Source organism: Momordica charantia, assembly GCF_013281855.1.
Source record: "Momordica charantia cultivar OHB3-1 chromosome 6 unlocalized genomic scaffold, Mcharantia_2.0 BLBB01000006.1, whole genome shotgun sequence".
Lineage (NCBI taxonomy): Eukaryota > Viridiplantae > Streptophyta > Magnoliopsida > Cucurbitales > Cucurbitaceae > Momordica > Momordica charantia.
The window spans coordinates 24,437,702-24,464,098 of NW_028275164.1; the positions used below are offsets into that span (position 1 = coordinate 24,437,702).

Here is a 26,397-nt window from a genome sequence, read left to right on the forward strand (position 1 = left end):
TAGAATAGCAGTACATCCACTACACCACTGAAAAATCTTTTACATTAAAACTACTAAATAATATATAATATAAAAAATTATATTTTTTTTCCAGAAATGAACCGACCGGATAGTCGTCTCTTGAAGAAACGATCACGATCAAATTTAAAAAAAAATTTACGCAACGCGTCTTCAGTTTTTTATTGTAAAATAAGTTTCAAAATCTAAAATATTTTTAATATTTTCAATTAAAAATTATATTTTTAAAATAAGTTTCATTTACAACAATATTAAAAAAAACCGATTATAAGTCATTTAAACTAAATTTGATGGTGTTGGATTTGGGCCTCATTTAAGGGAAAAGCCCAAACCTTGCTTTATCAGTAACTCGGCGGGTCAAATCAGCTTGACCCGCTCGATGACCCACGACTCAGTGGTCTCCGTCTTCTCTCTTCGTCCATGAGCTGAGCCTTTTCGCTCCTAAACTCTTTACAATGGCGGCTTTCCTTCTTCTCTCTTCTCCTTCCTTCTCCTGCCACAGGTTTTTTTCCTTTTCCCTCTCTTCATTCCCTTCTGAGTTAACATTTCGCAACTAGGATGCCTTCTTTTACTTCTTTCAATTCTTTTATGCGGATTTTTTTCCTATTCCGTTTATGTCTTTGTTTACTGGTTTATTGGTTGTTTCATTTCGTGTCAACTATGATTGACCGCTGGATTGCATTAGTTTGTAGTTTGGCCGTGTATTTTGCTTCTGCTACTTAATTACTTTTTAGCGTCCTTTCGAGGTTGGTGGCATTGCTTTTACCAAAATTTCCATGCTATTTAATTCTACTCGCACCAATTACGTGAAAATATGCCCCAATTTTAGACAATGTATGCGGGTGCTGATCTATTTCCACGAGTCAAATATTAGGATTACAGAGTTATTACGTTTGTTTTCAAGTCAATCTATGCATATCCACAACTATTAAATAGTTGATTAAGATGCTCCTTGCAATTTCAGGAGATAAGTTATTCTAATATCTCTCTTGAACATCTTAGGATGAGCGAAATCTGTATAATAATAATAATAATAATTTAGTTTTTAGCATTTCAAGTCCAGCTTTGCGCCTTTTCATTTTCTTCTTCCTCGCTCTTCCCCTCCTCTAGGGTTCCTCCAGAGTGCCGTCTTTTCGCTCTTCCACACTCTTCTTTTCTTCTAATCCCTTCAATTGCCCCAACCCAGGTAATGATTTCTCTCCCCTCTTCGAAACCCCTTTTTGTTATTGCTCATTTGATTTCATTTTGCATACTGATTTTCTGCCTTTTGATCTGTCTGTTTTTTATTCGATTTCTCCCGATTCATCTATGATTGTGTTTTGTATCCTCGATAGGATTCAGTTCTCGACGTATTTTGTAGTTCCTTTTCAGTATCAGTGTTTTTTCAACTGCGGTGAAGTTTGTTTTAGTGGTCTGTATCGTCACATTCAGCTCATTTCGATCTTGTGATGATTTGTTCTCATTTTTCTTTCTCGTGGTTTAGATGGGAAGGCTTCAATATGACGATACACGGTTGGTCTATGTAACTTTAGCGGTTAGATCACCTGCAGTTGGATTAGTTTTATGACTGCTTGGTTGTGATGTTGAGATCTGGGTTTTGACTCTAGTGCTAGTCCCATGGTGACAAATTTCTTTAGCTCTCTATGCAAGAAGCGCGCCGGGGATGCTCCAACCGCAATTCAAAAAAACTGTTCAGCAAAGATATTACTTAAGATTATTCTTGGATGAAAAAAAATAAATGTAGCCAGTCCCAACTTCCTCCTTGAATCATTTGCAAGGAAAAAAAAAACACCTGCACAGAGAACTTGTAAGGTATCCCCTTACAATATGATATTCAGATTGATTTCCAAAAGACAAGAGAGAGCTTGATTTCCAAAATACAATAGAGAAAGCCTAATGGCATACAAAGGAAGAAGTTCCAGCAGACAAAAGATCCCTTTCTAGGCTAAACTTCCTCCCTATATAACTAACCAGTACAGCAAGGTTTCCTAACCACAAATGGTAGGTGATTTCCCATCCCATCTTACCTTTCCTAGCATAGGTATTTACAATAGGTAACCTCATATTTTATCAGAAGCACTACATGAAATATGATACTTCCAAATGTTATTTTCATCTAAAATCAAGTTATACCCCAGATTCATGAAGTATTTCTAAATTTAAACTTAGGAATACGAAGTGACAGCTTTATCTTTATCTCATGGGGTGGGCATGAGGCTCCCGAAATTGGTGTCTCCTCCTTTAGGAGGCAAATCTAGATCAGTGGAGTTTAGGATCTCAGATTGAGAAACAATTTAGCTCTTAAAATTGGGGAAAGGAAGAATTAGATCTTATCTGGTCAGAGGGTTTAGGAATATTCTCTACGTAACTTGGGGTAGGAAGGACTTCAAACAAAAGTGGTACTGGTCTTGTAGTAACTATCGTGAAATTTGGCCTGCATGATTCACGGAGGAAAACAAAGGCTTGTTACTAGTCTCCACTTTGTTAGAATCTAAGCATTTATAATTAATTTGTTAAAGTTTAATCGACTTTCCTTTGATAACACTATAAAGTCAGCTTCTTTATATAACACTATAAAAATGTAATCTGAATGAGACTGTGCGGGCGTTCTATCCATAATTGCGTGTGAGCTCCAACCGCACAAATTTTAGACCCCATAACAAATTAGGTATATATACTTGATTTTAGGGATTTATGGATAGAACAAGTAGGAAATAAACCAAGGGTAACAAGTAAAAAATGAAAAATAAAATTTAAACATTCTCGTGGTTTATATTTTATCCCCAACAAATTTGGTCAGTAAAGTTTGTAAGGCAGAAATGCTGTAACTGTTGAAAGACAATGACACAAAGCGGCACAAGAGTACAGGAATCATGCCTGTTACCATCAAAGTGAAAACTATCAACCTCAACAAAGGGTGTAAGTGGTTCTACTTAAATTATCCAAAGTTAAAAATTACAATTTTCTTCCCCTGTTCACACAATAAGTACTTTTACTCCGTCTCAAAATGGAGTTGGCTGATAACATATAAAATATTTTATTTTAATAATATATAAAATATACATATATAAAAAAGAAGTTGGGATGAAAAGGATAATATTAAGTAAAAATGAGAAAATGAATAATAATATATAAAAGAAAAGAAAATACAATGATAGAAACTTATTATTATTATTAAATAAATAATAATATATAATAAAAAAAAGAAGCTGGGATGGAAATTATAAGAACCTGGGAAGGAAGGGATATCAGGGTAGCAATACATCCACTACACCTCTGAGAGGTTTTATACATTTAATCTACTGAATAATATATAAATATCAAAAAAAAAAAAAATTCCATAAATTAACATCCGAACGTCCAGACAGTCATCTCTTCAAGAGACGACTATGTGAGATGGTCGCTCTCGAACGACCACACTTCCGTTTTCAAATTTCGGGTAATAAGGAGCAAAAAGGAGCAATTAGGATATAACCTCAACCTAATTATATATGTAATCATTGGCTGAGACTTGGAATCAAAAGTGGTATAATTACAAATTAACCTGGTAAGGGTATTTTACTGAGATACCACTTTGGTATAATTACAGGCTTTACGGATGATTGTTATTTCATTCGGCAATATCCTGGCTCTAATCTGGAAGGTTAGATAATTATGGACTCATTATCCATTGTTTTACCAAAGTGATAGATTAAGTTGTGGAGTCCTAAACAATGGACTCATTATCCACGAGATCAGTTCTAATTCCACTGATTAAAATATAACAAAACATGGCAGTTCTAATTCTTCTTGCCATTTATGCCATTTGATAGTTTGGTCATTTATTTATTTTGGCCATTTCTACCGTCGACTTGGGCTAAGTTGGATGGTGTTGGATTTGGGCCTCGTTAAGGGAAAAGCCCAAACCTTGCTTTATCAGTAACTCGGCGGGTCAAATCAGCTTGACCCGCTCGATGACCCCCGACTCAGTGGTCTCCGTCTCCTCCCTTCGTTCATCAGCTGAGCCTTTTCTGCAACTAAACTCTTTACAATGGCGGCTTTCCTTCTTCTCTCTTCTCCCTCCTTCTCCTGCCACAGGTTTTTTTCCTTTTCCCCCTCTTCATTCCCATCTGAGTTAACATTTCGCAACTGGGATGCCTTCTTTTGCTTCTTACAATTCTTCTCTCCGGATTTTTTCCTATTACGTTTATGTCTTTGTTTACTGGTTTATTGGTGTTTCATTTCGTGTCAACTCTGACTGACCGCTGGATTGCATTAGTTTGGCTGTGTATTTTGCTTCTGCTACTTAATTACTCGAGATTTCAATGATGTTGCTTCTATATTCATTTCTTTTTAGCGTCCTTTCGAGGTTGGTGGCATTGCCTTTACCAAAATTTCCATGCTATTTAATTCTACTCGCACCAATTACGTGAAAATATGCCCCAATTTTAGACAATGGATGCGGGTGCTGATCTATTTCCACGAGTCAAATATTAGGATTACACAGAGTTATTACGTTTGTTTTCAAGTCAATCTATGCGTATTCACAACTATTAAATTGTTGATTAAGATGCTCCTTGCAGTTTCAGGAGATCAGTTATTCTAATATCTCTCTCTTGAACATCTTAGGATGAGCGAAATCTGTATGTGCATGCAGTCATTGCAGTTGCAAAAGGGCATCAAATTCACATGCACCTCTGTTTGTCTCCAAAGACAGAAATGTAATGTCAAGCTTTATGCGGTACCTGTTAGAGCTTTTTCTTGTCACTCTTCCTCAACACCATCTGCTTCTAGTAGAGCTGATTTAAGGTGGGGTCGGAGAAAACATGTTCCTTCAACCTTCACAGCTCCAAATGGTTATCAAAGGTTGGGATCAATTTGGTAATTTAATTACTGTCATTTAGAATGCTGTTAAGAGTTGCCTATGACGTCCAAATAAAATATTGAATGACGGTTGTTTACTTTTTTAGCAGTACTGGTCACGTGCATTACCGAACTGATGAGAACAACATCAGTGAACTTGAGAGTCAGTTGGAAGAATTATTCAATGAAGTTAGAATGATGATTATGAGTGGGAGGAAGAATGATGCTGTAGAGTTACTTGAAGCAAATTATGAAGCTGTAAAAGAACAGATGGAATCAGGTGCTAATGGAATTGAACAAGCTGCTGTCCTTGACATCGTGGCTTTGGGGTATATAACTGTTGGAGACTTGAAGTTTGTTGCTTCTATATTGGATATAGTAACTTCTTTTTCCCTAATCATCTGTACAATAATTTATTTGAAAAAATCATTGCTTGTCAGTTTTGTGCAACAAAGTTTTAACTTCATGGCATGACTTGTTAGGATTGTTTTCTGTTTTAGGCTATCATCTAACCATAATTGCAATCAGGGGGCTTTTAGAGTTTGGGCGATGTAGTGTTCACTTTATGATGGCCGATATGTAGACAGATGACATGCACATATATAGGACTCATAAACTCTATATTCTTTTATCTCTTGATGGCATTTTGGTTCTGTTTTCTAAATTACATGAGCATGTTTTCTGGTGCCTTTATCTTGCTCAAAGACACATGGTCATCTAGTAATGCAGTCTCATCTTAGGTGATTTTGCCGTAATAAAGAGGTAACTTTTAATATTTACCTCATTCTTACGCTCCAAAAGTATCCAATATCTTCTACAGCCAAATTTTAATTGCCGTTGTAATTGTTAGTTGCCCAATCTTCTAGTCTTTAATTTTCTCCCGAGTGGCATTATTATTTTTTCGTTTCCTTCTTCTGATGGGTTTTCGTATATGCAGTTGAACAAGGTTGTTGACAATCTGAAGGACGGTGAACCATTTCTGGATTCAGTGCTTCTGCATATGGGGAGCATGTACTCTACCTTAAAGAAGTTTGAGAAATCGATGTCTGTGTACAAGAGGGCTATTGATATCATAGAGAAGAAAAGTGGTGCGGTAGCTAGTGGGGACAAGTATTTAATTGTCCATCTGATGCTTTTCTTATGATTTTTCTCAAGTTCTCCTGTTACAGTTTACTTTATGATTTTATACATCTATCACCACCTTATATTTCAGGGTCTAAACTTGTAATTTAACCTTTTTTTATAAGACCATAAAAGAAGAAAATATAAGAAGCTATTTTCTTGGGTTGAAATACACTGCAATAATTGGGTTGGTCATTTTAGTTGATCTTTGTCTCGTTATCGTTAGTTCTCTCCTTTGCAGGAAAAGACAGTAGCTTACTTATCACTCCAATTTTAGGGATGGCAAAAGTTATTGGTACCATTGGAAGAACCTCAAAAGCAGTACAGTTTTACCATCGTGCTATTTCAATTTTGGAATCAAGCAGAGGCTTTGAGAACGAGGATTTGGTTATACCTCTATTTAATCTGGGCGATCTTTTGCTCAAAGAAGGAAAAGGAAAGGATGCAGAAGCTTGTTTTGCGAGGTCTCTCTCTCTCTCTCTCTCTCTCTCTCTCTCCTTCCCTCCTTCCTTTGGATTATTCACTAAACTTGTATGCTCTTATCCTTAGGATTGTGAACATATACAAAAACTTATATGGAGAGAAAGATGGAAAAGTTGGAATGGCTATGTATTCTCTGGCTAATGCAAAGTGTGCAAGAGGTAACTTCTGTGTATATGTGACGATACGAGTTCCTCCATTTGAGAGGTCTGTCATTTGTAGCATGTTGTTCATTTCTTGTCCGTCATTTGAAGCATGTTCTTCCACTTGTTCATAGGGGAAGCAGAGGAAGCTGTTATCTTATATAGAAGAGCTTTACAGATTATCAAGGATTCAAATTATATGGCTTTAGATGACAGTGTGATGGAGAAGATGAGGATTGATTTGGCAGAATTACTACATGTTGTAGGAAGGTAAGGTCATACTGATACTGGGATTATTTTCACAGTAAAATTTTGTGTTCATGAATTCCTGGAAATTGGTTTATTACAGAGGAAATGAAGGCAGAGAACTGCTAGAAGAGTGCTTGCTGATCAATGAGAAGTCAAAAGGAAAAGACGATCCTAGTTCGGTGAAGCACCTCGTAAACCTTGCATCATCTTATTCGCGGTCAAAGAACTATGCAGAGGCTGAGCGTTTGTTGCGAATGGGATTGAACATTATGGTTAAGGCAGCTGGAGCAGATGATGAATCAATTACGGTCCCAATGCTGCATCTTGCTGTCACTCTTTACAATCTAAACCGGGACGAAGACGCCGAGCAACTTGCGCTGGAAGCTTTGCGAATACGGGAAATTGCATTTGGAAAAGATTGTCTTCCTGTTGGTGAGAAAACTGAGAATTGCTTATTTTTGTACTTGGTTGGACAATCGTTTTCTGGTGACTTGATTTGTGATGTACTGGACGCAGGTGAGGCTCTAGACTGTTTGGTTTGCATTCAGAGCAGGGTGGGGAAGGATGAAAAGGAGCTACTGAATATGCTGATGAGAATTCTGAGGATTCAGGAGAAAGAGTTTGGGATGGAGGGTAAAGAGGTAATTGACACCCTCAAGAAAATTGTGTTCTACATGGACAAACTAGGAATCAAAGATGAGAAGTTTCCACTTCAAAAACGACTGTCAATGCTTCGAATGAAATTCAAGAACCAGATGCAATACTAAATACTAAATACTAATGGTATTCATCATTCATCCATCTTTCTGAATCTTCTTGTGATTTGATTTATATATTCAATTTCTCATCATTTCATTTTAGGTTATCTTTTCACCATCTTTTCAATCACTCAAATCTCAAGCCTTCTCCCCTCTTGCCTCTTGCCTCTCAATCTCGTTTTCTCCTCCCTTCTTAGATTGTTCATCGTCGGTAGTAGCTACTGGTCCACCACTCGTCGCTGATGTAGCATTAATCTCATCGCTCGTCCCATCGTGAAGTAGATCTTATTGTGTCGTTCCATTGAAAGTAGATTCTCCATCTTCGTGCTGCCTTTCTCCTCCATGCATCTTCTCCATCTCCTCATCTTTTTCATCTTCACATGATTCTCAATTTCTCACGATTTCATCTCTTTATGTCTCTCAGTGCTCTTTCTTTAAAAGTTCTCCTATTCATTTTTCTCAATCCAGATAAAAACAAAAACAAAAACTCGGTTACCCAACCCAACCATAATATTCGATTCTGTCGATTCCTTAATTTGACCAACCTAAAAATTCGGATTGGTCCAAAAAATTATTCTAACCCGACCCAACCCAACCCGTGAACACCCATAAACTCTACAATTAGACTAATTAAGTCCCCAGATTTAATAACTCTAGGTTAACAACTCCACCTTGAGGTTTGATAAATTTTATTGAAAAAAAAAATTCATGCAATTTCGTTGGAAGACTTGGTAATAGTGGAAACGTGCCAAGTGATTACGTGGCAGTTAACGGAAAAGTTGGCATTAAGATGAAACCACGTCATTTTTGTAAAGAAAAAAGAAAAAGAAAAAGGTAATCCCTTATGTCTTCTGCGTGTCATTTTGTTCATTGCTGAACATGTAAGTTTGAGAAGTAATAAGGATAAAACACTTTTTGAATCCAATTAATTTAATTTTTAAAAGAAAATAGACTTCGCCACATCATCATCGACCTTATCGGTTATTTCTTGGGAGATGACTTTGTGTTACAATATTGATAGATTATTTCAATAATAAATGAAACTTAAAATTAATTTTGAGAATAATATTTAACGTTTATAAAATAAAATTTATCTGTCTCGAATTACATTATAACTAATACATTCTACAAAATAAAGGTCGTCGATTATGAGATAGTTGTCAATGACGAACTCTTAGTGCTTTTAACTCCTCACTAGGATAGAAATACTATTAATTAATGCTCTCCACATCCGTGAACATATGTTACATACGTCGTCAAGAGACCCACCTAATAAGTATAATGTGGCGGTGGAATTAGCATGTGAAATTGTCTTGAACTAGTTAGGGGTTTGTATCATGATCATCAGTGTAGAAGGATCGACATCATTCCAGGTCTGAGAAAAAGGTGGCATGTCTTAGACGTGGACGATTTCGCCAGTTCTGGAGCTGACCTTATTATTATTCAAAGGGGAAAGAACATTTTTTTTTATGGAGAGGTTGAGTAAGGAGAGCGGAACTTAAGGCTTCTCAGTGGCAGGAATAGGGAATTGTTGGGAATGTGACCATTGTTTCACATTGGCTAAATAAGAGGAAGATCACGAGTATATAGATGAGGATAATTATTTCTATTGGTATAAGTAAAGTTGTGAGGGTTATGTCCAAAACGGACAACATCATACAATTGTGAAGATACTTGTATTACGAGGGTATCTTTGTCCTCAACAAGTAGTATCAAAACTAGAGTGCCGAACAAAGAAGTGGTGAGAGATATAGTCATTGTATTATTTAGCCGAAGGGAAGAGAAAGAAAGAGAAGAGGAAAAATGAGAAAAAATGACACCAAATTTAAAATAACGTAAAAAATTATTAAATGTCCAAGTCATGATTCACTAATAAAATTTAATTACCAAGATCAAGACTTTTAAACTTGGTGAGTAAATAAAAACTTATCTTCGATAAAAGTGTATTTTACCTTAAATCTAAACTAACTCTGCTAGTTAATTAACAAGTTAGTTAGTTAATTAAGTTATAAATATATTATTTAGTTAAATTAAATTAAAACTAAATCTAATTAACTAATTATTCAAATCAAATCAAATTTCTCCAACGACTTGGATAAGGTTTTGCTCATTTTTTAAATTACTTCCAAACCAATTATATTAAAATAATTAATTTGTTTAATAATAACGCCCCTTTGTATAATTTAGCCTTTTGCGCTGTTTGTTTGGTTGAGCATCATTTTGGGTAGAATTGAAGTATACTTGAGAGTTTGAAATTGCCTTGACGTCGCTGTAATGGAAGTTGAAGCCCCGAAGATTCCGACAAATATAGAGCCATCAGATTTCATTTTCGTCTCTGCTTTGTTTCCATCTCAAACCCACTGCCACCGCCGCCCTCTTCTCTGTAACATGGTAATCATTTTCCTCCAAATTTACGATTAAGAATGTTCTTTTCGCGATTGTTGCTGTATTTATTTCTGTACTAACTCAACTTCAAATGGGTGCTGCTCTATCTTTTCAAAACTTACTGAATTCTGCGAATTTTCCCTTTAGTTTTCTGTTATTTGGGGTTGTTTAGGCTTTGAGCAAATCATGTGGAATTCCCTTCGTGTAATTAGTTCTTAGTCCTAGCCCCTTTTGAATTCTGACACCCATTTCCAGAATTGCCAATTTGTTGTTTGAAATATTTTTGTTTTAATTATCAATCAAGTTGTATATCCATTTTGTCAAAGCTAAGAGAATCAGTTTTCTTAGCCCTAGCCCCTTTTGAGTTTCATGAGGTATGATTCCTTACTTGAGCAGTTCTGTCAAATGTTTATTTTTTTCCTGATATTTTTCCTAAGAAATCCAGGATTGAAGTAAAAATGTGTTCTTCAAGTAAAAGTTTCTGCTCTGAGTTCTCTTCACGAGACACCTCATCCCCATCACTAAATCGGCTGCTTAGACACCGCAAGCATACCGTTTTCATCTGCGGATAAGTTTCTCTTTACCTGGTACCTGCTTTAGAAGCAATCTATTCTACTGATATGTGAACAATATTGTACGGAAATATGTAGTTTAAAATATTGGGAGTAAGAATGAGTTAAGAGCAGTTTATATATTTACCCAACATTTCGTGGAAGTGCTTTGGAGTCTCTAGATGTGGATATTTCATTACTAGAGCTAGATAGCCTAGTTTTTCCATCTGAATTAAGCTTTGGTATTGTGATTACCGAACGATTATTATTAGTGTATTGTGATTGCTTTTACTTTAGTTTTTCCAGCTGCTTTATCTGTAACACAAAGTCTGTGAACTGCTGTGGTTGAATATAATGGCCAACTAACACTTGTCGTCTCCATATAATACTGATCGTAGATGTTAGAAGAGTAATGGCTGCAGCAGAAGCAAAGCCTCCAAAAAAGCATTTGGAAAACCACTTCCCTGCCCAAGATGATGGCTATGGAACTTCAAGATTATTGTCAACCACACCATCTTCCTCAAATTCAGAATGCAATACTTCACCTGATCGTAGAGCTCGTGGGTTTTATTCTCCAACCAAATCTGCTCACGTCCCAACATCCAATACAACAGTTGACATTGATTTGGAGCCTGATGTGCAACCTAGCTTTGAGCACCATAAAGATTTTACAATGAGATGGGAAAAACCCTTGCAGGCTGAAGTGGATGATTTGAGTATTGGGACTGCAGATAAAACAACTGTATCTGGTGAGGAACATCAAAACATAGAAGAACTTGAATATCAAGTTTACGAGAAATATGATGCCACTGAGAGTGTAAGTAATAATAAATCAGTAAACACAAATAAGAAAACAGACTGCATGGATGAGTTTCAGTACATAGAGGATCATTTTACGGACTTGCACACTTTCGACAGTCTGAAGCAAGGAGAGAATGTCTCTTTTGACCTGGAGTCACATTGGACAGGAACTGAGAAGACTAAACCATGGTGGCGTTCTGCTAGTAAAGATGAGTTGGCTTCCTTGGTTGCCCGGAAGTCACTTGAAAGCTTAGAAAATTGCGACCTTCCTCAACCACGAACAAAACACCACAGAAAGGATCAATCTGCCTATCATGAGTGTTTTGATCAAGATTGCTTTCTCACTTCATCTTTTACTGAGATGCAATTCTCCAGTTTGGATAGATATAGCAGGGGAATGCACCGTTCGGTTGCCATGGGTGAGAGACAGTCTACTGTTGGTTCTGTAGGTCACTCTCTGCATCGTCAAGATCATTTCAGGTATTGCTTGAGTAATAATTCTGCAGTTTTTTTTTTCTTTTTTCACTTATTTTATGTTCATTTAAGAAGTTTCTTTGATCAAGCAGTCTTTTAGTTGGTTTACTTGAACCATATGCTGTCCTTTTAGTTGCCTGACTCTAAGAGTAAGTCATCCTTATTATCTGTTAGAGAAAGAAAGTTTTCTACCGCTCTATTCTTTTTATATTTCTTTTTTAAAATGGAATATAAGATATTTGAAGATTGGATGGGATGAAGATGAATCACTAATTGGATAATGTAGTCGTAACTATTATTTGGATTAGAATTGTGTTGAAGAAAGAACAGCAAGATTAAGTGTCAGGAGATGCAAATAAGGTCGGGATGAGAATCCATGCATGCAGTAGCAAGGAAGAAATCAGAAGCTTTAGGCTCCGTTGGATAACCATTTTGTTTTTAGTTTTCTATTTTTGAAAATTATGCTTGTTAGCTCATAATTCTTTTGTGTATTTTCACCCTTCTTAAAACCACATTTGATCTCTTAAATTTAAAAAAATATAAATATAAATAAAATTTTGAAAACTACCCTTTTTAGGTTTAAAAAATTTGGCTTATATTTTAAAAATATTTTTAAAACGTAGATGCTAAACAAAGAAATACATGAGTGAAAGTAGTGTTTACAAACTTAATTTTCAAAAACAAAAAGCCAAAAATAAAATGGCTATCAAACGAGACTTTAATATTTTTTGTTTTCATGAGTATTCTAAATCATTTTATGTAACATGCTCCCATAAAGCTGGTGTCTTTTTTCGAGGCGTTATCAGGGCTTAAGATCAACCGTGGAAAAAGTTCGCTGGTGGGTATTAACTGTGATCTTTCTTTGCTGTCCTGTTGGGCCTCTGCGGTTGGTTGTTCTGTGGGTACTTTATCGACTTCTTATTTGGGTCTGTCTCTAGGCCAAAATCCTAAGACCCTTACCTTATGGAATCCAGTGCTAGAGAAGTTTCAGAAGCGTTTATCGTTGTGGAAGAAAAGTTTTTTCTCGAAAGGAGGGAGATTAACTCTCATTCAAGCGGTTTTAAGCAGGATTCCAACGTACTATTTCTCTCTTTTTAAAGCTCCTGTGGCGGTTTGTGGCGGTTTGTAAGACCTTGGAAAAAATCATGAGAGATTTTTTGCGGGAGGGGGTGGACGAGGGGGGTGGGGCTCACGCAGTTAATTGGGAGACAGTTGTCAAGCCGACTGAGGCTGGAGGTTTGGGTATTGGGAACTTGAGGCATAGAAAGATGCGCTTATGGCTAAATGGTTGTGGCGTTTCTTCTACGAACCTAATGCTTTGTGGCGAAGGGTCATTGTGAGTAAGTACGGTCTTCATCCCTTCGATTGGGTGGCTGGCGAAGGACTAAAGGCTAGTGCGAATAACTCCTGGAAGGCTATTTCCACAGGTTTCCCTTTTTTCTCTCAATTCCTAACTTGTTCAGTGGGGGATAGTCATGATACTTATTTTTGGGAAGACACGTGGGTGGGGGAAAAGCCTCTTTGTCTTGTTTCCTTGCATTTTTCATTTGTCAGACAAAAGGTTGCACTCGGTGGCCTCGGTGTTGGGGAATGGGGGGGATGGGTTGTCTTTATCTCTAGGTCTCTCTCGGTCTTTAACTGATAGAGAGTCTCGAGAAGTGTCTGAGTTGATTCTCTTGTTCTCTACAGTTTCTCTCTCTTGTGATAGGAAGGACTTCCGTGCTTGGTCTCCTAACCCTTCTAGGGGTTCTCTTCTAGTTCATTCTTTAAACTCTTATGCTCCCCTACTGCTCCCCTGGCGGCCCCGGTGTTTACCTCGCTGTGGAGAGTGAAGATCCCGAAGAAGAAAAAAAATTTTGTGTGGCAGGTCTTACTTGGGAAGGTCAACACCATGGATCGTATTCAGAAGCGCTCTTCTTCTTACTTGGGGCAGCAGTGGTGCGTTCTTTGTAAGCGAGATTCTGAGGACCTTGACCATATTTTATGGCAGTGCCAGTTTTTCCAGAACATTTGGGATCGGTTCTTTGAGATATTTGAAATTGCTTGGGCTCGTAATAGAGATTGGGTGTCAATGATGGAGGAAGTCTTGCTGTATTCTCCCTTCCATGAGAAAGGGAGTTTCCTTTGGTGGATCGGGTTTTTTGGGATTCTGTGGGGCATTTGGGGGGAAAGAAACAATAGAATCTTTAGGGGAGTGGAAAGGGAGTGGGAGTTTGTTTGGGATCTCGTTACGTTTAGTGTCTCTTTATGGGGTCTGTTTCGAATTTATTCTGTAATTATTAGCTAGGTCATATTCTTTTGGATTGGAAGCCCTTTCTCTAGGTTGGCTTCCTTTTTCCGGGCTGTGTTTTTGTATGCCCGTGTATTTCTGTTTGGTTTTCATTCTTCTCAATGAAAAGTTCGGTTTCTTATCAAAAAAAAAAAAAAAAAATGCTCCCATAAAGCTGTTAGCCAAATGGTATCTTAGGGGCTATTTGTGTGAATCTTTTACAAACATTTTTGTAGATTGACTTAAAACAGTTTTCTATTGTTTTTTCTTCATTATATTTGGGAACTGCAGTTTTTTCCCTTTAAAATGCCACTTTCTATGTTTCTCCAGGCCTTGTTGCAATTATCTTTATCTCCATCTGTATGTTATAGCTCTCCGGTCATTTCACATTCTCTTTGAGGTCTGGCAAAGATACTTGGCTTGAACATAGAGATTATCTGTTATATTGTTTTCCTGTTGCTTAAAATGTCAAAAGTGTATAATCAATCAGCTGCAGCATACCCATTTCTTCTAGATATTTCCACTGCTTTCATATCTTTGTTCATCAGTTGCACTGTTTGGAAAACAAAAAAGTAATCAACACATCAAGTTTGGTTGATTATGAAGTCATAAAAATATAATGTTCTATCTGTAATTACAGCAGTAGCAGATCTGGTAACGAAGAAAACAACTCAAGCAGTATTGCAAATGTAGATCCTAGCAAAGCCCAGTTGTTGGAAGCACTATGCCATTCCCAAACTCGAGCGCGGGAAGCAGAGAAAGCCGCACAAGAAGCCGATACAGAGAAGAAGCACATTGTCTCACTCTTTCTCAGACAAGCCTCCCAACTTTTTGCTTATAAACAGTGGTTCCAGTTGCTGCAGTTACAGAACATCTGCCTTCAACTTAGGAACAAAGATAAACCAATTTCCGGTGTGTTCTCAGATGTCTTGCCTTGGGTCCCATGTAAAGACAGACAGTTTAATCAACACAGGAACAGAAGGAAGAAACGGGGCAGACCTCGGTATTGGATTACAATGTACGACGTTGCTGTCGCTGTGGGATTGGGTCTCACTGGCGCCGGTTTGCTCCTCGGATGGACGTCAGGTTGGTTGGTTTCCATTTTTTGAGTTATTATCTGTATTACCTTGGATGGTGAAGGCAGCTGGTTTTCATGGGAAAACATAATTTTCCATATAAAAAATCAACTTTTTGTAAATATACCATATACAACCTTTGCATGTGTTAATACAGTTATACTTGACCAACTCTTGTTAAAACTTTATATTGTATACAAAATGGCATGGCCACATGTAAATCTGTATTTATGTGAGTTTGATGATAAGAATTTCTTAGTGTTTTCCATCTTCTCAGCTTGGAAAGTCTAATGATGTGAACCATTTGAAAGAATGTCTAATTTTTGTTAGCAATATACTATGTTGTAATATTAGAGTGAGAAAATAAATAATCATAGCCGATCAGTTCGGAAGATCGTTAAACTACTAATTCTAAAAGTTCAGATTTAAAACTTTCAATTTGCTTGATTGACCTCACAAATTTTCCTACTGTTTTCTATCTACGTGGCAATTAATTGGTGGTGAATATTATATTTAATTGATTGTGATAGCTAGCCATATCAGAGTTTAGAGTTAATTAAAACATTTAAAACTAATACAGTGAAACTCATTCCCTCCTAATTAATTCTAACTCCTTTGGATCAATGGATGGTCGTAGTTATAGTACAATTTGGAAATATGGATGTGTATCTCCTGCTTAAGCAATTGTTGAACTAAGAAAAATAAACAAAAATTTGACTCATCTATTAGCAAAATTCATTTATTTTTCTATGATGATCGAGGTGGATCATCGAGCCACTATATCAAAACCAAGAACAATGTTTTTTGACTGCAAATGGTTCCAACATAATAATAATAATCTTTTTTTTTGGGTCAAAATGAAGCTTTTATAGCTTTTAAGGAGCATAATGCCTTTTTGCACTTTGTGTAAAAAGAATGGTTCATAGAGGATGTTCGACAAATGACATATATTATCGACGATAATATCCAAATAACATGGTTTTATGCTCAAATCCAATAATGAAATCATAATCCAATCTATTTTTCTCTTAACAATTTTAAGTAGACTTTTTATGATTGAAGAAAATACGTAAAGGATAAGATTGAAAGTTTTAAAAGTTAATGGAATGACACTAAAAATTCCTGTCAATTTATATATTTAGCCTATACTACATTCAAAATGAGATTAAAGATAAAAAATATCGTAGAATGGGAAATAAACTCTAACCTTGTTCAATAAATTAAATTATAATAAATTAATACTATTTTGATCATGTACTTTCATTTTTTTTATTTATTTTGATCCATGTATTTCAATGTCCATTAATATTTATACAGTCAAAGTTGGTTCGTTTTAGTTATTTATTGTAGTTTCATTTTGATCTCTGTATTCTTGAAGAAATGATAAGAACAAATATTTAAAAGCAAAAAGATTAAAATAGATAATTTGAAAATTTATATATTAAAATGTTTTTGGATCTAAAAAAAGGGCAGTGTGAATGAAATAAATTTCCGTTTGACTTTGGTCGATTACCGACCTTGTTGACTGGTTCCCAATCAGTGTCTGCCACGTGTTCGCGCCAACCACTGAAAACCCTCTTTGGCTGTTATCAAATTCCGAATTCCCAAATTCCAGAATCCCCAATTCACCAATACGCAATTACATTCTTCTTCTTCATCTTCTTCTTCTTCTTCTTCTTCAGCTTCCAAAATATGCCGTTTATTGAGGTTAACAGCAGCACTGCAGGTTCGGAGAATGCAAGCATCAACTCATCAATCAATCTTTTCTACAGAACTTATGGACGCGGATCAACTAAGGTCCTTCTTATCATAGGTCTCTTCAATTTTTATTCTCCTGCTTTACCCTTTTCATTTCTGCTTTTCGGACTCCATGATTCTGATACCTCTAAAATCGATGAATCCGATGGGTAGGATTGGCCGGAACCCACGACTCGTGGTGCCCCCAAATCAAAGGCCTTTGCGGGACCGATGTGCCCAATGATGACGCCGATCGGGACGTCACCGGTGGCCGGAATGCGGCCGACGCCAGCCAAGAATCCAACTCCGGGGATGGGGGTGGGATCGAGGTTTGTGCATTTGATAACCGGGGCATGGGTCGGAGCTCCGTCCCCACCAAGAAATCTGAATATACGTGAGTTGTTTCATAATCATCAGAGCATTCTTTTATTTGTCTTTTTTTTTTAATATTGATTTATTTGTGGTTTATGAATCAATTTTCTTCCTTGCGCGTGTCTGAGAAAACAAATAAGAATTTTAGGGTGTTGGGTCTATTTTCTGTTCCCTTTCCTCCTTTATAAATTTGAGAATTTGTTTTACCACATCTTTTCTAATACCAAAAATGAAAAGAACTTCATTCTTATTTTCGTTTCTGGCAATTTTTTAGTAATCTGTTTTCCTTTTCTTCGTTGTGCAGAACAAAGATAATGGCCAAGGATGCCATTGCCTTATTGGATCATTTGGGGTGGGAAAAAGCTCATGTTTTTGGTCATTCCATGGGTGAGTGAGTTTTTAACTCTCTTCCATTTCATCACTTCTGAACAAGAAATAGTGAAAGTATCATCTTCTTATTGTTATTAACTCTTCGTTCTTTCATATGATCATCTGAATTTTCTCCCCTATATCAATAGGAGGTATGATAGCTTGCAAATTAGCAGCTATGGCGCCAGAAAGAGTCAAGTCATTGGCCATGCTCAATGTAACTGGTGGAGGTTTTCAATGTTGCCCCAAGGTATCTGAATAAATATTTATTACTGCCAAACTGAGTTGTTTATTTGTTATATAATCTGCAGAAAAATAGCATCAAACTGATAGAATGTTCTTATATTCAATCAGTGCCAGATACCATATGCAACATCAAGAAACAATATAATTCTCATTGACAAAAAAATGCTATTTTAGTTGTGGTGAAGCTGTTTCATAAGGAATAATGATAATCTCTTTCTTTTTACATTTTTCTTGTAGCTTGACAGGCAAACATTCGACATTGCAGTCAGATTCTTAAAGGCCAAGACTCCGGAGCAAAGGGCTAGTGTTGATTTGGATACCCACTATTCAAAGGTAACGAAAAGTTTTGGTGTTTATCTTCTGTTATCTTAAGTAGATTAATAATTGTTAAACATTGTAATACATGTAGACTGTATCTTTTTCTAAGAAATATTGTTGTATCTTATGGTGCAGGAATATCTTGAGGAGTTTGTGGGATTTGAAAAGAGAAGAGCAGTTTTATATCGGGTATGTATGATGGGAGGATCACTCTCAACTGGCTTTATGTACCTTCATAGTTGGATTCTGGATTCTCTTATCTTTTTAACAAGCCCGATCCTACCCCGTTGCCGCTCCCTCTTTTCAAACCACCCTCTCCTCCCTAATCCTCCCAAAAAAAGGAGGGAAAAGGGCAACAATAAGTTCTTTTTTTTTTAAGGCTTCTAAAACTTACTAATGGCGTTCAAATGTAGGGTTGGATTTTTTGCCATCTGTCAACTAGTTAATTCTACCATTATAAGTTGCCTCAGATTTTACTGATCTCTACAGTCTGTAGATAGTTTGGAACCGGCAATATCCTATCATAAAGATAAACATACTTCTGTTTAATGATACAAATCTATATCTACGCACATAGAAACCCAAATACTCATTCGATTGTTTCTGAGATTTGTTTTTCTTTAAGTAAACCTGATATTGAATAACAACAACCAAGTATTTTTTGGCAATGAGCGTTACATTTGGAATCTAACCATGAAGGAAAAGGAGGAGTCCAACATCCCCTCTTACGACAAACTTTTTAAAAACTTCCTCGCAAAAACTACTTTAATATGCAAAGCACTAAGTTACAAAGAACTAATGTCAGTTGTAAGGAGACCTATTTGAGAAAGGTCCATCTTCTCCCCGTTAATCAAGCTCCTTGCCACCACATTTCTGTAGTTATTTATTGAATCCCTATTCTTTAGCATAAATAATTCCCTGTGAATAGCTAGTTGTTTCCGAGATTTGTCAAAGTCGTGAAATCACATGTAGTTGTGTATGTATAAAGGGATGTATGTCTAGATAGGACTCTGCCAAAATGGATGCATTTTTCTTCAAACCATGGCCTCACATTGAGAGGCATCTTAATATTTGAGGAGCTTATTAATAGTTTCAGGTGTATTTGACAGTCTTCATCTATTGATCGTTTATATCAATTCCTTCTGTCTCTATTAACCGTTTTTCTGTTGGCAAACAAATTTGGATCCTTGGTCTCGGAACTTCTTTCCCCAAAATAATATATTATTTGGATCCTCCGGTATATAATCATTACACTCACACTCGCACATCACGCATAATACATTCATAAAGATTTAGAGCCCAAGTCAACCTGAAAAACCATTGCAGGAATATGTTAAAGGTATATCATCAACAGGAATGCAGTCTAATTATGGTTTTGTGGGTCAAGTCTATGCATGCTGGATGCATAATGTGACAAGAAAAGAGATCGAATGCCTTCGCTCTGCTGGAATTCTTGTATCAGTCATTCATGGCAGGTAAACAATCATGTCTCTTATTAGCTATCCAAATCTGCAAAGTAAGTTTGTGGAGATAAACATGTTTCTAACACCCACCATTTATTGCCAATGTTGAGCTATGGGCATAGCTCAACAGTAAAGGGATTTACTCGATCAGTAGTTCAAATCCCCACACTTCCACATTTATTGTAAAAAGAAACCTGCCGTTTATTGCATAAAGGTATTTTACCTTCTTGTTGATTGATGATTGTTTGATTTTCGATGACTAGGCACGATGTAATTGCTCAAATATTCTATGCTAGACAACTTGCAGAAAGACTGTATCCAGTTGCGAGAATGGTAGATCTTCACGGAGGTCATCTAGTAAGTCGCGAGAGAACCAAAGAGGTATATATATTTTTATCCGAATTGGAATACATCTAAATTGTACTTTTCACTATGTCTAGTTGACGACAGAAAATGACAGCTGAAGTGTTTGATTTCTACAGGTAAACCAAGCTCTTCTTGACCTAATCAGGGCCTCAGAAACAAAGATGAATCCACATGACTGGACCAACTTGCCAAAGAAAAGCTCATGTGAGCATTTTTTTCTAGTAGTCCTCTGTTTTTCTTTGTTCCTTTGCAAATGGTGAAGAAAATATCTTCTTTCTAACAGGGTGGATGGAGGAGAGAATGTCATTAGTAACACTGAAGACTGAAGCAGGAAGCAGTGTCTCCTCCAAACCTTTCTTGTTGGAGAGACTACATCTTTGCTTTTTGTATCTCCTTGGTCTGATTCTAATGGCGTTCGAGTATCTCCGAAACGCCTTCAAGAGCTTGAAATCAGTCCGAGTCGGAGCCTCCATTTCATGAACAAGCATTCCATTCCAAGGACTCTAAATTTTTACAGGTGAGTTGTTTTTTTTATTGTCCTCTATTTCCACAAAGAACTCAACAAAAAGAGGAATCTCAAGGTTGGTTTTGGTTTCAACTTTGTTGTTTCAGGGTCTGTCTGTTCATTTTTTCTTGTGATGGGAAATAACCAAATTATCAAAGTGAAGTTGGGGAATGAGTTTTCTTACAATACTGAGGACTTCTTAGATAAACACAAGGGAGAGAAGCCAACGAAAGGCCAATCTTAAAGGTTGGTGATCCCTCCCCTCTTGTAATCTGTATCTAACACACCTGCTACTGTTAACTACTTACCCTTTTGTATAATTTATAAAAATCTTCATTTTATACATTAATTGCATATTGTTCTCAGTTTAAAGTCGTGTTGTATTCTAATCGCTCCATGAACTTTTAAAGTTGTGTCTATCAGGTTTTGTACAAAGTTTGTAATTGATCCATCAACTTTCAATTTTATGTCAACAACTCACTAGGTTAAATTTGTTAGTTTATTGTGTCATAAATTTTCGTTCAATATCCAAATGATGTCAACTTGAGTCTAGTTCAGACATCTATTTTAAACCAAAAGATCGTGAGTTTGAATCTCCACTCTTAAATATTGTACTAAAAAGATACATACCTGAATGAAAAGAGTTAACCATCTTTTTTTTAAAATATATATAATTAATGTTATACTATCTTCAAACGACCGATCAGATGCCTGAAAAGAAAAATAAAACAAAATAGAAGGAGCATTTGACATACAAATGCTTGCATGGTTAAGAATATGCTTATCCTAATATTCTCCTAAAAATAAAAATAAAAACAATCCTACCTCACCAATTTGAGATTTTGGGTCTTCTAGAAATTATGAAATCTAAGTATTAAATCCGTAAATACAACTTCGTATCGAAAAACTCTTCGTTTGAAGACTTCGTGCTTTGATGCTATGTTATTTCACCATTCAACTAAAAGCAAAAAAAAAGTTTAAACCAAGATGAGAGACGAATGAAACGAAATAGAGATGAATTCTAAAGCTCATTTAGCAAACTCAGAATTGTAAGGATAAAAAAAAACACATTCATGAGAGAGAGAGAGGTGCCTGGCTGTTGCGGCGGAGGAGGCTGCCGGAATAAGCATCTGCCTTAGGAAGAAAATGGAGAAAAGGAGAGAAATGGGTGTGGATTATGGAATACGAAAATATTATAAGCAATGAATCAAAATATATGCCCACATGGATACCACATTAATTACCGCTCTTTCTTTTCCCTTCAGCAAACATCACTCACTCACTTCTACCCAACCTCAACCGACCCAAAGAATTGAACCAACTCAAATCGAGTTGCTTTGGTTCGGTTCGGTTCGAATCTCCGTATTAGTTTAGTTGGTTTGGTAGAGTGTGTAAGTGAATCCATAATATATAAAAAAAATTAAAAAACATACTCTGATTCTAAAAATTACTCTCGGAAACTTTTGTCAAATCATCTCTTTAAACTTCAAATATTAATCATTCCAAACCACTTTTGATTATATAAAAACGACCAAAAAAAGTATAGGTAACTAAACGTTAGGATAATTATATCAATTATTATAGGTAACTCGTCAATTCTAAAACCATTCCCAAACAGGTCCTAAAAACATCACTTTTATCCTGACTATGCATGTAACAAATTAAAAGCTAAAATGAAGTGGTCTCGATTAGAGATATCTCTCCAATTATATCGTCTAGTAATATGAACAGGAGAAAGTTTAAATTTATTTTTAACATATACAATTGCAAAGTTAGTTGTAAATTGTAATGGAAGTAATTTAGTTAATTATATAATCTTCACCTTCGTCTCCAACCAACAGTAACAACCTGTTTAAACCTCTCATAGATGCTCACCTGCAATTCAATTCATTCAATTATATCATTAATATATTTGTTAAAATATTTAAATTTTCACTAAAACTCAACGATTATAAAACAATGACACTTGTCATTTTGAAAATAAATAACATAGACTAGTTGGGTAAAAATTTTACAGGCAAGGAGCTGCTTCGTCATGGTGAAAATTTTTAGTACTACGGAGGTATGGTAAATTTTTAGTAGTATTTATGGTTGTGGAATGCCCTAAAAAAATGAGTATAGAAAATGTACCTTATGAAAAATAAAATATCATATTTCAGTTAATGATACGTGAAATTGTAAATAAAAGAGGTATTTATAGTTTAAGTACTAAAAATTTAAACTTTCAACTTCAACCTCAAGGATAAAATAGATGTCATTTACTGTTAAGTTAGGTTGATATTAAATCTGAATTCGATTTATCGATTTGAACTTAAATCTCTCCTATTAAAATCTTATTTAACCATGCAATTAGTACTTTTAATTACGAATAAAAATATTAAAAAATTTAAGACCAAACAACATCTATTTGAAATGTGTTTTGACTAATAAAAAAGAGAGAGGAAATGTTTGGAGCAGTTTACCAAGAAGTGTGATTTTGAATAAGATGAAACTGATAGCAATACATTTCTCTTCCTTCTAAGCCTCCCGCCGCCGCCGCCGGCGACGGCGATTTCCTTACACTTCCTGAAACTGCCCCATCTCTTGGAGTTGGATCCCCCTGCCCTCCTAATTTCCGGGCCGTCGAGCACCGTTGTAGGCGACGGCAGAGCGGTCTGCAGCCGCGGAGGCAGCTCCAACGTTCTCTCTCCCGGCGGCAGCGGTGGCGACGGCGGAGCTTGTGATCCGGCGCATTGGCGGGGCTTGCCCGGCGCCTCCTCCCACAGGAAGGGGATTGAGGCCAGAGTTAAACGCGGCGGCGTGGGCATCCACGGCGGCTCCGGCAGAAGCTGAGAGAGAGATAGCGTCGGAGTAGAGCTCGGTTCCGTCGCATGCGGCGGCTCCGACCACATGAGAAACGACAGAAAAAGAAATAAGAATATATTGGTTCGTACAAAGAGATCTGCGTCTACCCACTGATTTTTTGTGGGGGTGGGCGTCTCATGCTTTAATACACACGCACGATCAATGTTAACGACATTAATTGTTTGACGTCGGAACAATGTGGCTGAAAATTCTACACCGTCAAATTATGTTATATTTTTCTAGTACAACAAATAGAGATTGGGGATCTAGTTAGAAACAGGTGTCAATTATCGTTAAATTAAACTCATATGTGTATGTTATAAATTTGGTCTTACATGTCAATTATTTCATATCATTTTTTCCGTTAATTAACTAACGATCAAATAATGTTAGTGATCATTTAACCATTTTTTAAATGAGAACTAACTATCATTTTTTTACCAAATAGACACTTATCCTCAAATTCAAGACAAAAAAAAAATGTATTTTACACTTTAATATTTCAATTTAAATTTAGTTATTATCATTTGGGTTTTAGTTTTAATTAAATTGGATAGTTTTTAAAGTTTCAATTTTTGATCTTATAGTATAGTCAAACTTATGTCGTGATCCTACGAGGGTGAGCTAACTCCAAAAATCCGCCCTCAGTTCGAATTGTAGGCAGCAACTCGTCGATAACCATCTTTCGGGTAACCTAGCCTCCCATCCCTCGGGGAACCCCGCCCTTAACCCATTAACGAAAAAGAAAATATAAAAAGATAAGGTCATTCCATTTCGACAAAAGACCCACACCACGTATAGTTGTTTTCCATTCGGCTTATATTTGAGCTTAGGATGGAGTAAAAAATAAAAGAAAGAGACGTGAGATTTTGAGGCCAATAAAAAATAATTTGTGGAGTTTAATCAAAACATATGGACTAATTAAAGTTGAAATAAAGCCCAAATCATACCGGCTAAATTAAACCTTAATTTTAGTAACCAATTTGAAATTATATTACTCAAATAGTATGGATTAAATTTGTAATGAAAGATAATTAGATGCTTATCGATATGTTAGGGAGGGAGATTCGAACTCACAACTTCTTGATTGAAGATATATGTCAATTACCGTTGAGTTATGTTCGTTTTGACAGCTATTAAATTTTTGTTGGAAGTTAGCATGCAGGAAATAGACGACCGAAAAGTATCTAAATGTTATTCATTTGTGATGAGCTCAAACCAGCCCGTAAGTGAATAAAGAATGGGAAACCATCAAAAGTAAGATGATAAATTTTCAATTTAGAACCGTCCAATTTATTTTTATTTTACAGTTTTTAAAAATTTAAGCTTTTCAAAAACAAAATAAATTTTTGAAAACTTCTTCTTTTAGTTTTCAAAAAGTAAGATAGGAAATACAAGAGTGAAAGTTTTATTTACAAGCTTAATTTTTTAAAATAAAAAAATAAAATAAGTATCTCTTATTTATTAGAGTTTCGAGATTGAAGAACGGTAGATGTAAAAGAGTTAAAAAAAGAAAAATTTGTCCACTCGACGTTAGAAAATATTTAAATCTTAGTAAGAACGTATCTTTATATTAACCAACACTGAAAAATTGACAGTTCGTTATTAAAAAACAAATTCTCAGCATTTCTATTTCTAAATTATCGCACATTTAACAATAGAAAACAAAATAGATTTTCACCGATCAAGACCTAAATATTTTCTCTAAGTATCAAATTTGTTGATGCAGAAATTTGGCCTCCTAGGATTCGGCCAAATTTGCACCAATCTTATAGAATAAAATGGATCAACGAGACCTGCAAAACAAAAGAGCATTAAAGACCGGTGGCTTTTGCCACACAAGCTCCGATGCTTGAGTCAGAATCAGAGTAGTAGAATAGAAATAATCTAAGTATATTTGTTGCGTAGCAAATAGTAGAGACTTGTGGTGTATTTCAACATACCTTTAGGTTTGGTTCACCCTCTTATTTATAGGAGCCTAATCATTTTAGGATTTACACAAGTCAAATTCTAGTGTGCTTAGGAGATCTGGACTCCTGGTGGGCCTATTGTGGAATCGAGAGTCGAGACAAAGTAGGTTCGGGTCGGGTGGTACATATGTCGAGAGAGAACCGCCATGTCGAGAAGGTCTTAGCGTCGAGCAGTCGAACTCAGGTCGACCGTGGTCGACTCAGACTACTGGATTCTGGCTTATATGGTTTGTGCGTCTGAACTTCGGGCTCATCTCCCCTTTCGTCGCTTGGTCGGTTCTTTTTTTTTTTTTTTTTTATTTTTTTATCTACCCATACCGAAACGTGTAGATGATTGTGATGGTGGGGTGTGGGTCCACTAGTCGGCGGTATTGGAAAATTGAGTGCTTGGAAAAGTCAAGTGATGGAAATGGAGGGGGGTTATTTTTGGAAAAGCAAATTGTTTTTGCACTTTCGGGAAATATAAAATTGAAACTTTCCATTATTATAATTTGTAAATTTACAAGCTTAGAAATATGTCCTATGAATTTGACATCGATATTTTCACGATACTAAAGAAAATCGATAAAATATATATAAAAGAAAAAGAGTTGTTGTATATAATATGATATTTAAAATAGACAAAAGAAAATACATTGAATATTTTAGGAAGGAATCTCTTTCGTTTTAAAAACCTTTTCACCAATGAAAATAGAGTTGATACGTGAAATGAAATGAAAAATTGACGGCCAAATTAATTGGTTGAATTGATGAATACCTTACATTACCCCTTTATGGTAATTATAGGTCACATCAGTTGGAGTTGCGATTTTTTATTCATTGGGAAATTAAATTTCTTTTGATTAAAAATATAAGTCTTAATCGGTTGAGCTATACTTGCAATTTTTATTGAGTTGCTTGCTAGTTTTTTTTGCATACTACTTTTTGGGGGAAAATCAATTTCTTACCCCTAAATTATTAGTTAACGTTTATCAAAATTTTCACTCTAAACTTTCTATCTTATCCTATTCAATTTTCACATTATAAACTTTCAGTTTTT

At 35.9% G+C, this 26,397-nt stretch overlaps 4 protein-coding genes across 16 annotated transcripts; 3 read left to right on the forward strand and 1 right to left on the reverse strand.

Annotated features, from left to right (window-relative positions):
- Window positions 1-399: 399 nt before the first annotated feature.
- On the forward strand, window positions 400-7,655 carry LOC111025733 (Tetratricopeptide repeat (TPR)-like superfamily protein). 9 transcript variants are annotated; one of them, XM_088125891.1, is made up of 10 exons: window positions 1,046-1,204; window positions 1,502-1,530; window positions 4,627-4,878; window positions 4,968-5,238; window positions 5,798-5,948; window positions 6,224-6,446; window positions 6,532-6,623; window positions 6,740-6,875; window positions 6,955-7,286; window positions 7,371-7,655. In XM_088125891.1, exons 2-10 carry the CDS (start codon window positions 1,502-1,504, stop codon window positions 7,619-7,621), a joined length of 1,737 nt encoding a protein of 578 aa, XP_087982017.1. In that variant the 5' UTR covers window positions 1,046-1,204; the 3' UTR covers window positions 7,622-7,655. The 9 variants fall into 9 exon arrangements, with proteins under 9 accessions (XP_087982015.1, XP_087982019.1, XP_087982017.1 ...); XM_088125889.1 differs by lacking the exons at window positions 1,046-1,204; window positions 1,502-1,530 and adding an exon at window positions 400-520; XM_088125893.1 differs by lacking the exon at window positions 1,502-1,530 and having other exon boundaries at window positions 1,045-1,204.
- A 2,158-nt stretch (window positions 7,656-9,813) lies between these two features.
- Window positions 9,814-15,432, forward strand: LOC111024628 (uncharacterized). Of its 4 annotated transcripts, none has more exons than XM_088125901.1 (3): window positions 9,814-10,003; window positions 10,947-11,829; window positions 14,733-15,432. In XM_088125901.1, the coding sequence occupies exons 2-3, from the start codon at window positions 10,961-10,963 to the stop codon at window positions 15,199-15,201; spliced, it is 1,338 nt and encodes a 445-aa protein (XP_087982027.1). In that variant the 5' UTR covers window positions 9,814-10,003; window positions 10,947-10,960; the 3' UTR covers window positions 15,202-15,432. The 4 variants fall into 4 exon arrangements, with proteins under 4 accessions (XP_087982027.1, XP_087982028.1, XP_087982029.1 ...); XM_088125902.1 differs by lacking the exon at window positions 9,814-10,003 and adding an exon at window positions 10,010-10,584; XM_088125903.1 differs by lacking the exon at window positions 9,814-10,003 and adding an exon at window positions 10,010-10,371 and having other exon boundaries at window positions 10,443-11,829.
- A 1,330-nt stretch (window positions 15,433-16,762) lies between these two features.
- LOC111024626 (alpha/beta-Hydrolases superfamily protein) lies at window positions 16,763-20,916 on the forward strand. The gene is made up of 11 exons (XM_022302356.2): window positions 16,763-16,981; window positions 17,080-17,299; window positions 17,582-17,664; window positions 17,796-17,896; window positions 18,130-18,225; window positions 18,346-18,399; window positions 19,537-19,685; window positions 19,937-20,054; window positions 20,156-20,243; window positions 20,323-20,556; window positions 20,652-20,916. Exons 1-10 carry the CDS (start codon window positions 16,861-16,863, stop codon window positions 20,517-20,519), a joined length of 1,227 nt encoding a protein of 408 aa, XP_022158048.1. The 5' UTR covers window positions 16,763-16,860; the 3' UTR covers window positions 20,520-20,556; window positions 20,652-20,916.
- On the reverse strand, window positions 19,382-23,648 carry LOC111024622 (uncharacterized). Of its 2 annotated transcripts, XM_088125906.1 has the most exons (4): window positions 23,007-23,648; window positions 22,367-22,419; window positions 21,637-21,678; window positions 19,382-19,519 (listed from the first exon to the last, which is right to left on the reverse strand). In XM_088125906.1, the coding sequence occupies exons 1-4, from the start codon at window positions 23,433-23,435 to the stop codon at window positions 19,465-19,467; spliced, it is 579 nt and encodes a 192-aa protein (XP_087982032.1). In that variant the 5' UTR covers window positions 23,436-23,648; the 3' UTR covers window positions 19,382-19,464. The 2 variants fall into 2 exon arrangements, with proteins under 2 accessions (XP_087982032.1, XP_087982031.1); XM_088125905.1 differs by lacking the exon at window positions 19,382-19,519 and having other exon boundaries at window positions 20,997-21,678.
- Between the last annotated feature and the right edge of the window lie 2,749 nt (window positions 23,649-26,397).

What these genes read in the sequence shown, in the direction of transcription:
- LOC111024628 (XM_088125901.1), top strand. Translation starts at nt 10,961, where the DNA reads ATGGCTGCAGCAGAAGCAAAGCCTCCAAAAAAGCATTTGGAAAACCAC. An exon ending in CATCGTCAAGATCATTTCAG is followed by an intron (nt 11,830 to 14,732) that starts GTATTGCTTGAG and finishes CTGTAATTACAG; the next exon opens with CAGTAGCAGATCTGGTAACG.
- LOC111024626 (XM_022302356.2), top strand. Translation starts at nt 16,861, where the DNA reads ATGCCGTTTATTGAGGTTAACAGCAGCACTGCAGGTTCGGAGAATGCA. An exon ending in ACCAAGAAATCTGAATATAC is followed by an intron (nt 17,300 to 17,581) that starts GTGAGTTGTTTC and finishes TTCGTTGTGCAG; the next exon opens with AACAAAGATAATGGCCAAGG. An exon ending in GTTTTCAATGTTGCCCCAAG is followed by an intron (nt 17,897 to 18,129) that starts GTATCTGAATAA and finishes TTTTTCTTGTAG; the next exon opens with CTTGACAGGCAAACATTCGA.
- LOC111025733 (XM_088125889.1), top strand. Translation starts at nt 474, where the DNA reads ATGGCGGCTTTCCTTCTTCTCTCTTCTCCTTCCTTCTCCTGCCACAG. An exon ending in CCTTCCTTCTCCTGCCACAG is followed by an intron (nt 521 to 4,626) that starts GTTTTTTTCCTT and finishes TGAACATCTTAG; the next exon opens with GATGAGCGAAATCTGTATGT. An exon ending in TTGCTTCTATATTGGATATA is followed by an intron (nt 5,239 to 5,797) that starts GTAACTTCTTTT and finishes TCGTATATGCAG; the next exon opens with TTGAACAAGGTTGTTGACAA.
- LOC111024622 (XM_088125905.1), bottom strand. Translation starts at nt 23,435, where the DNA reads ATGTGGTCGGAGCCGCCGCATGCGACGGAACCGAGCTCTACTCCGACG. An exon ending in ATTCAAAATCACACTTCTTG is followed by an intron (nt 22,420 to 23,006) that starts GTAAACTGCTCC and finishes ATTGAATTGCAG; the next exon opens with GTGAGCATCTATGAGAGGTT. An exon ending in ACTGTTGGTTGGAGACGAAG is followed by an intron (nt 21,679 to 22,366) that starts GTGAAGATTATA and finishes TTTCTTCCTAAG; the next exon opens with GCAGATGCTTATTCCGGCAG.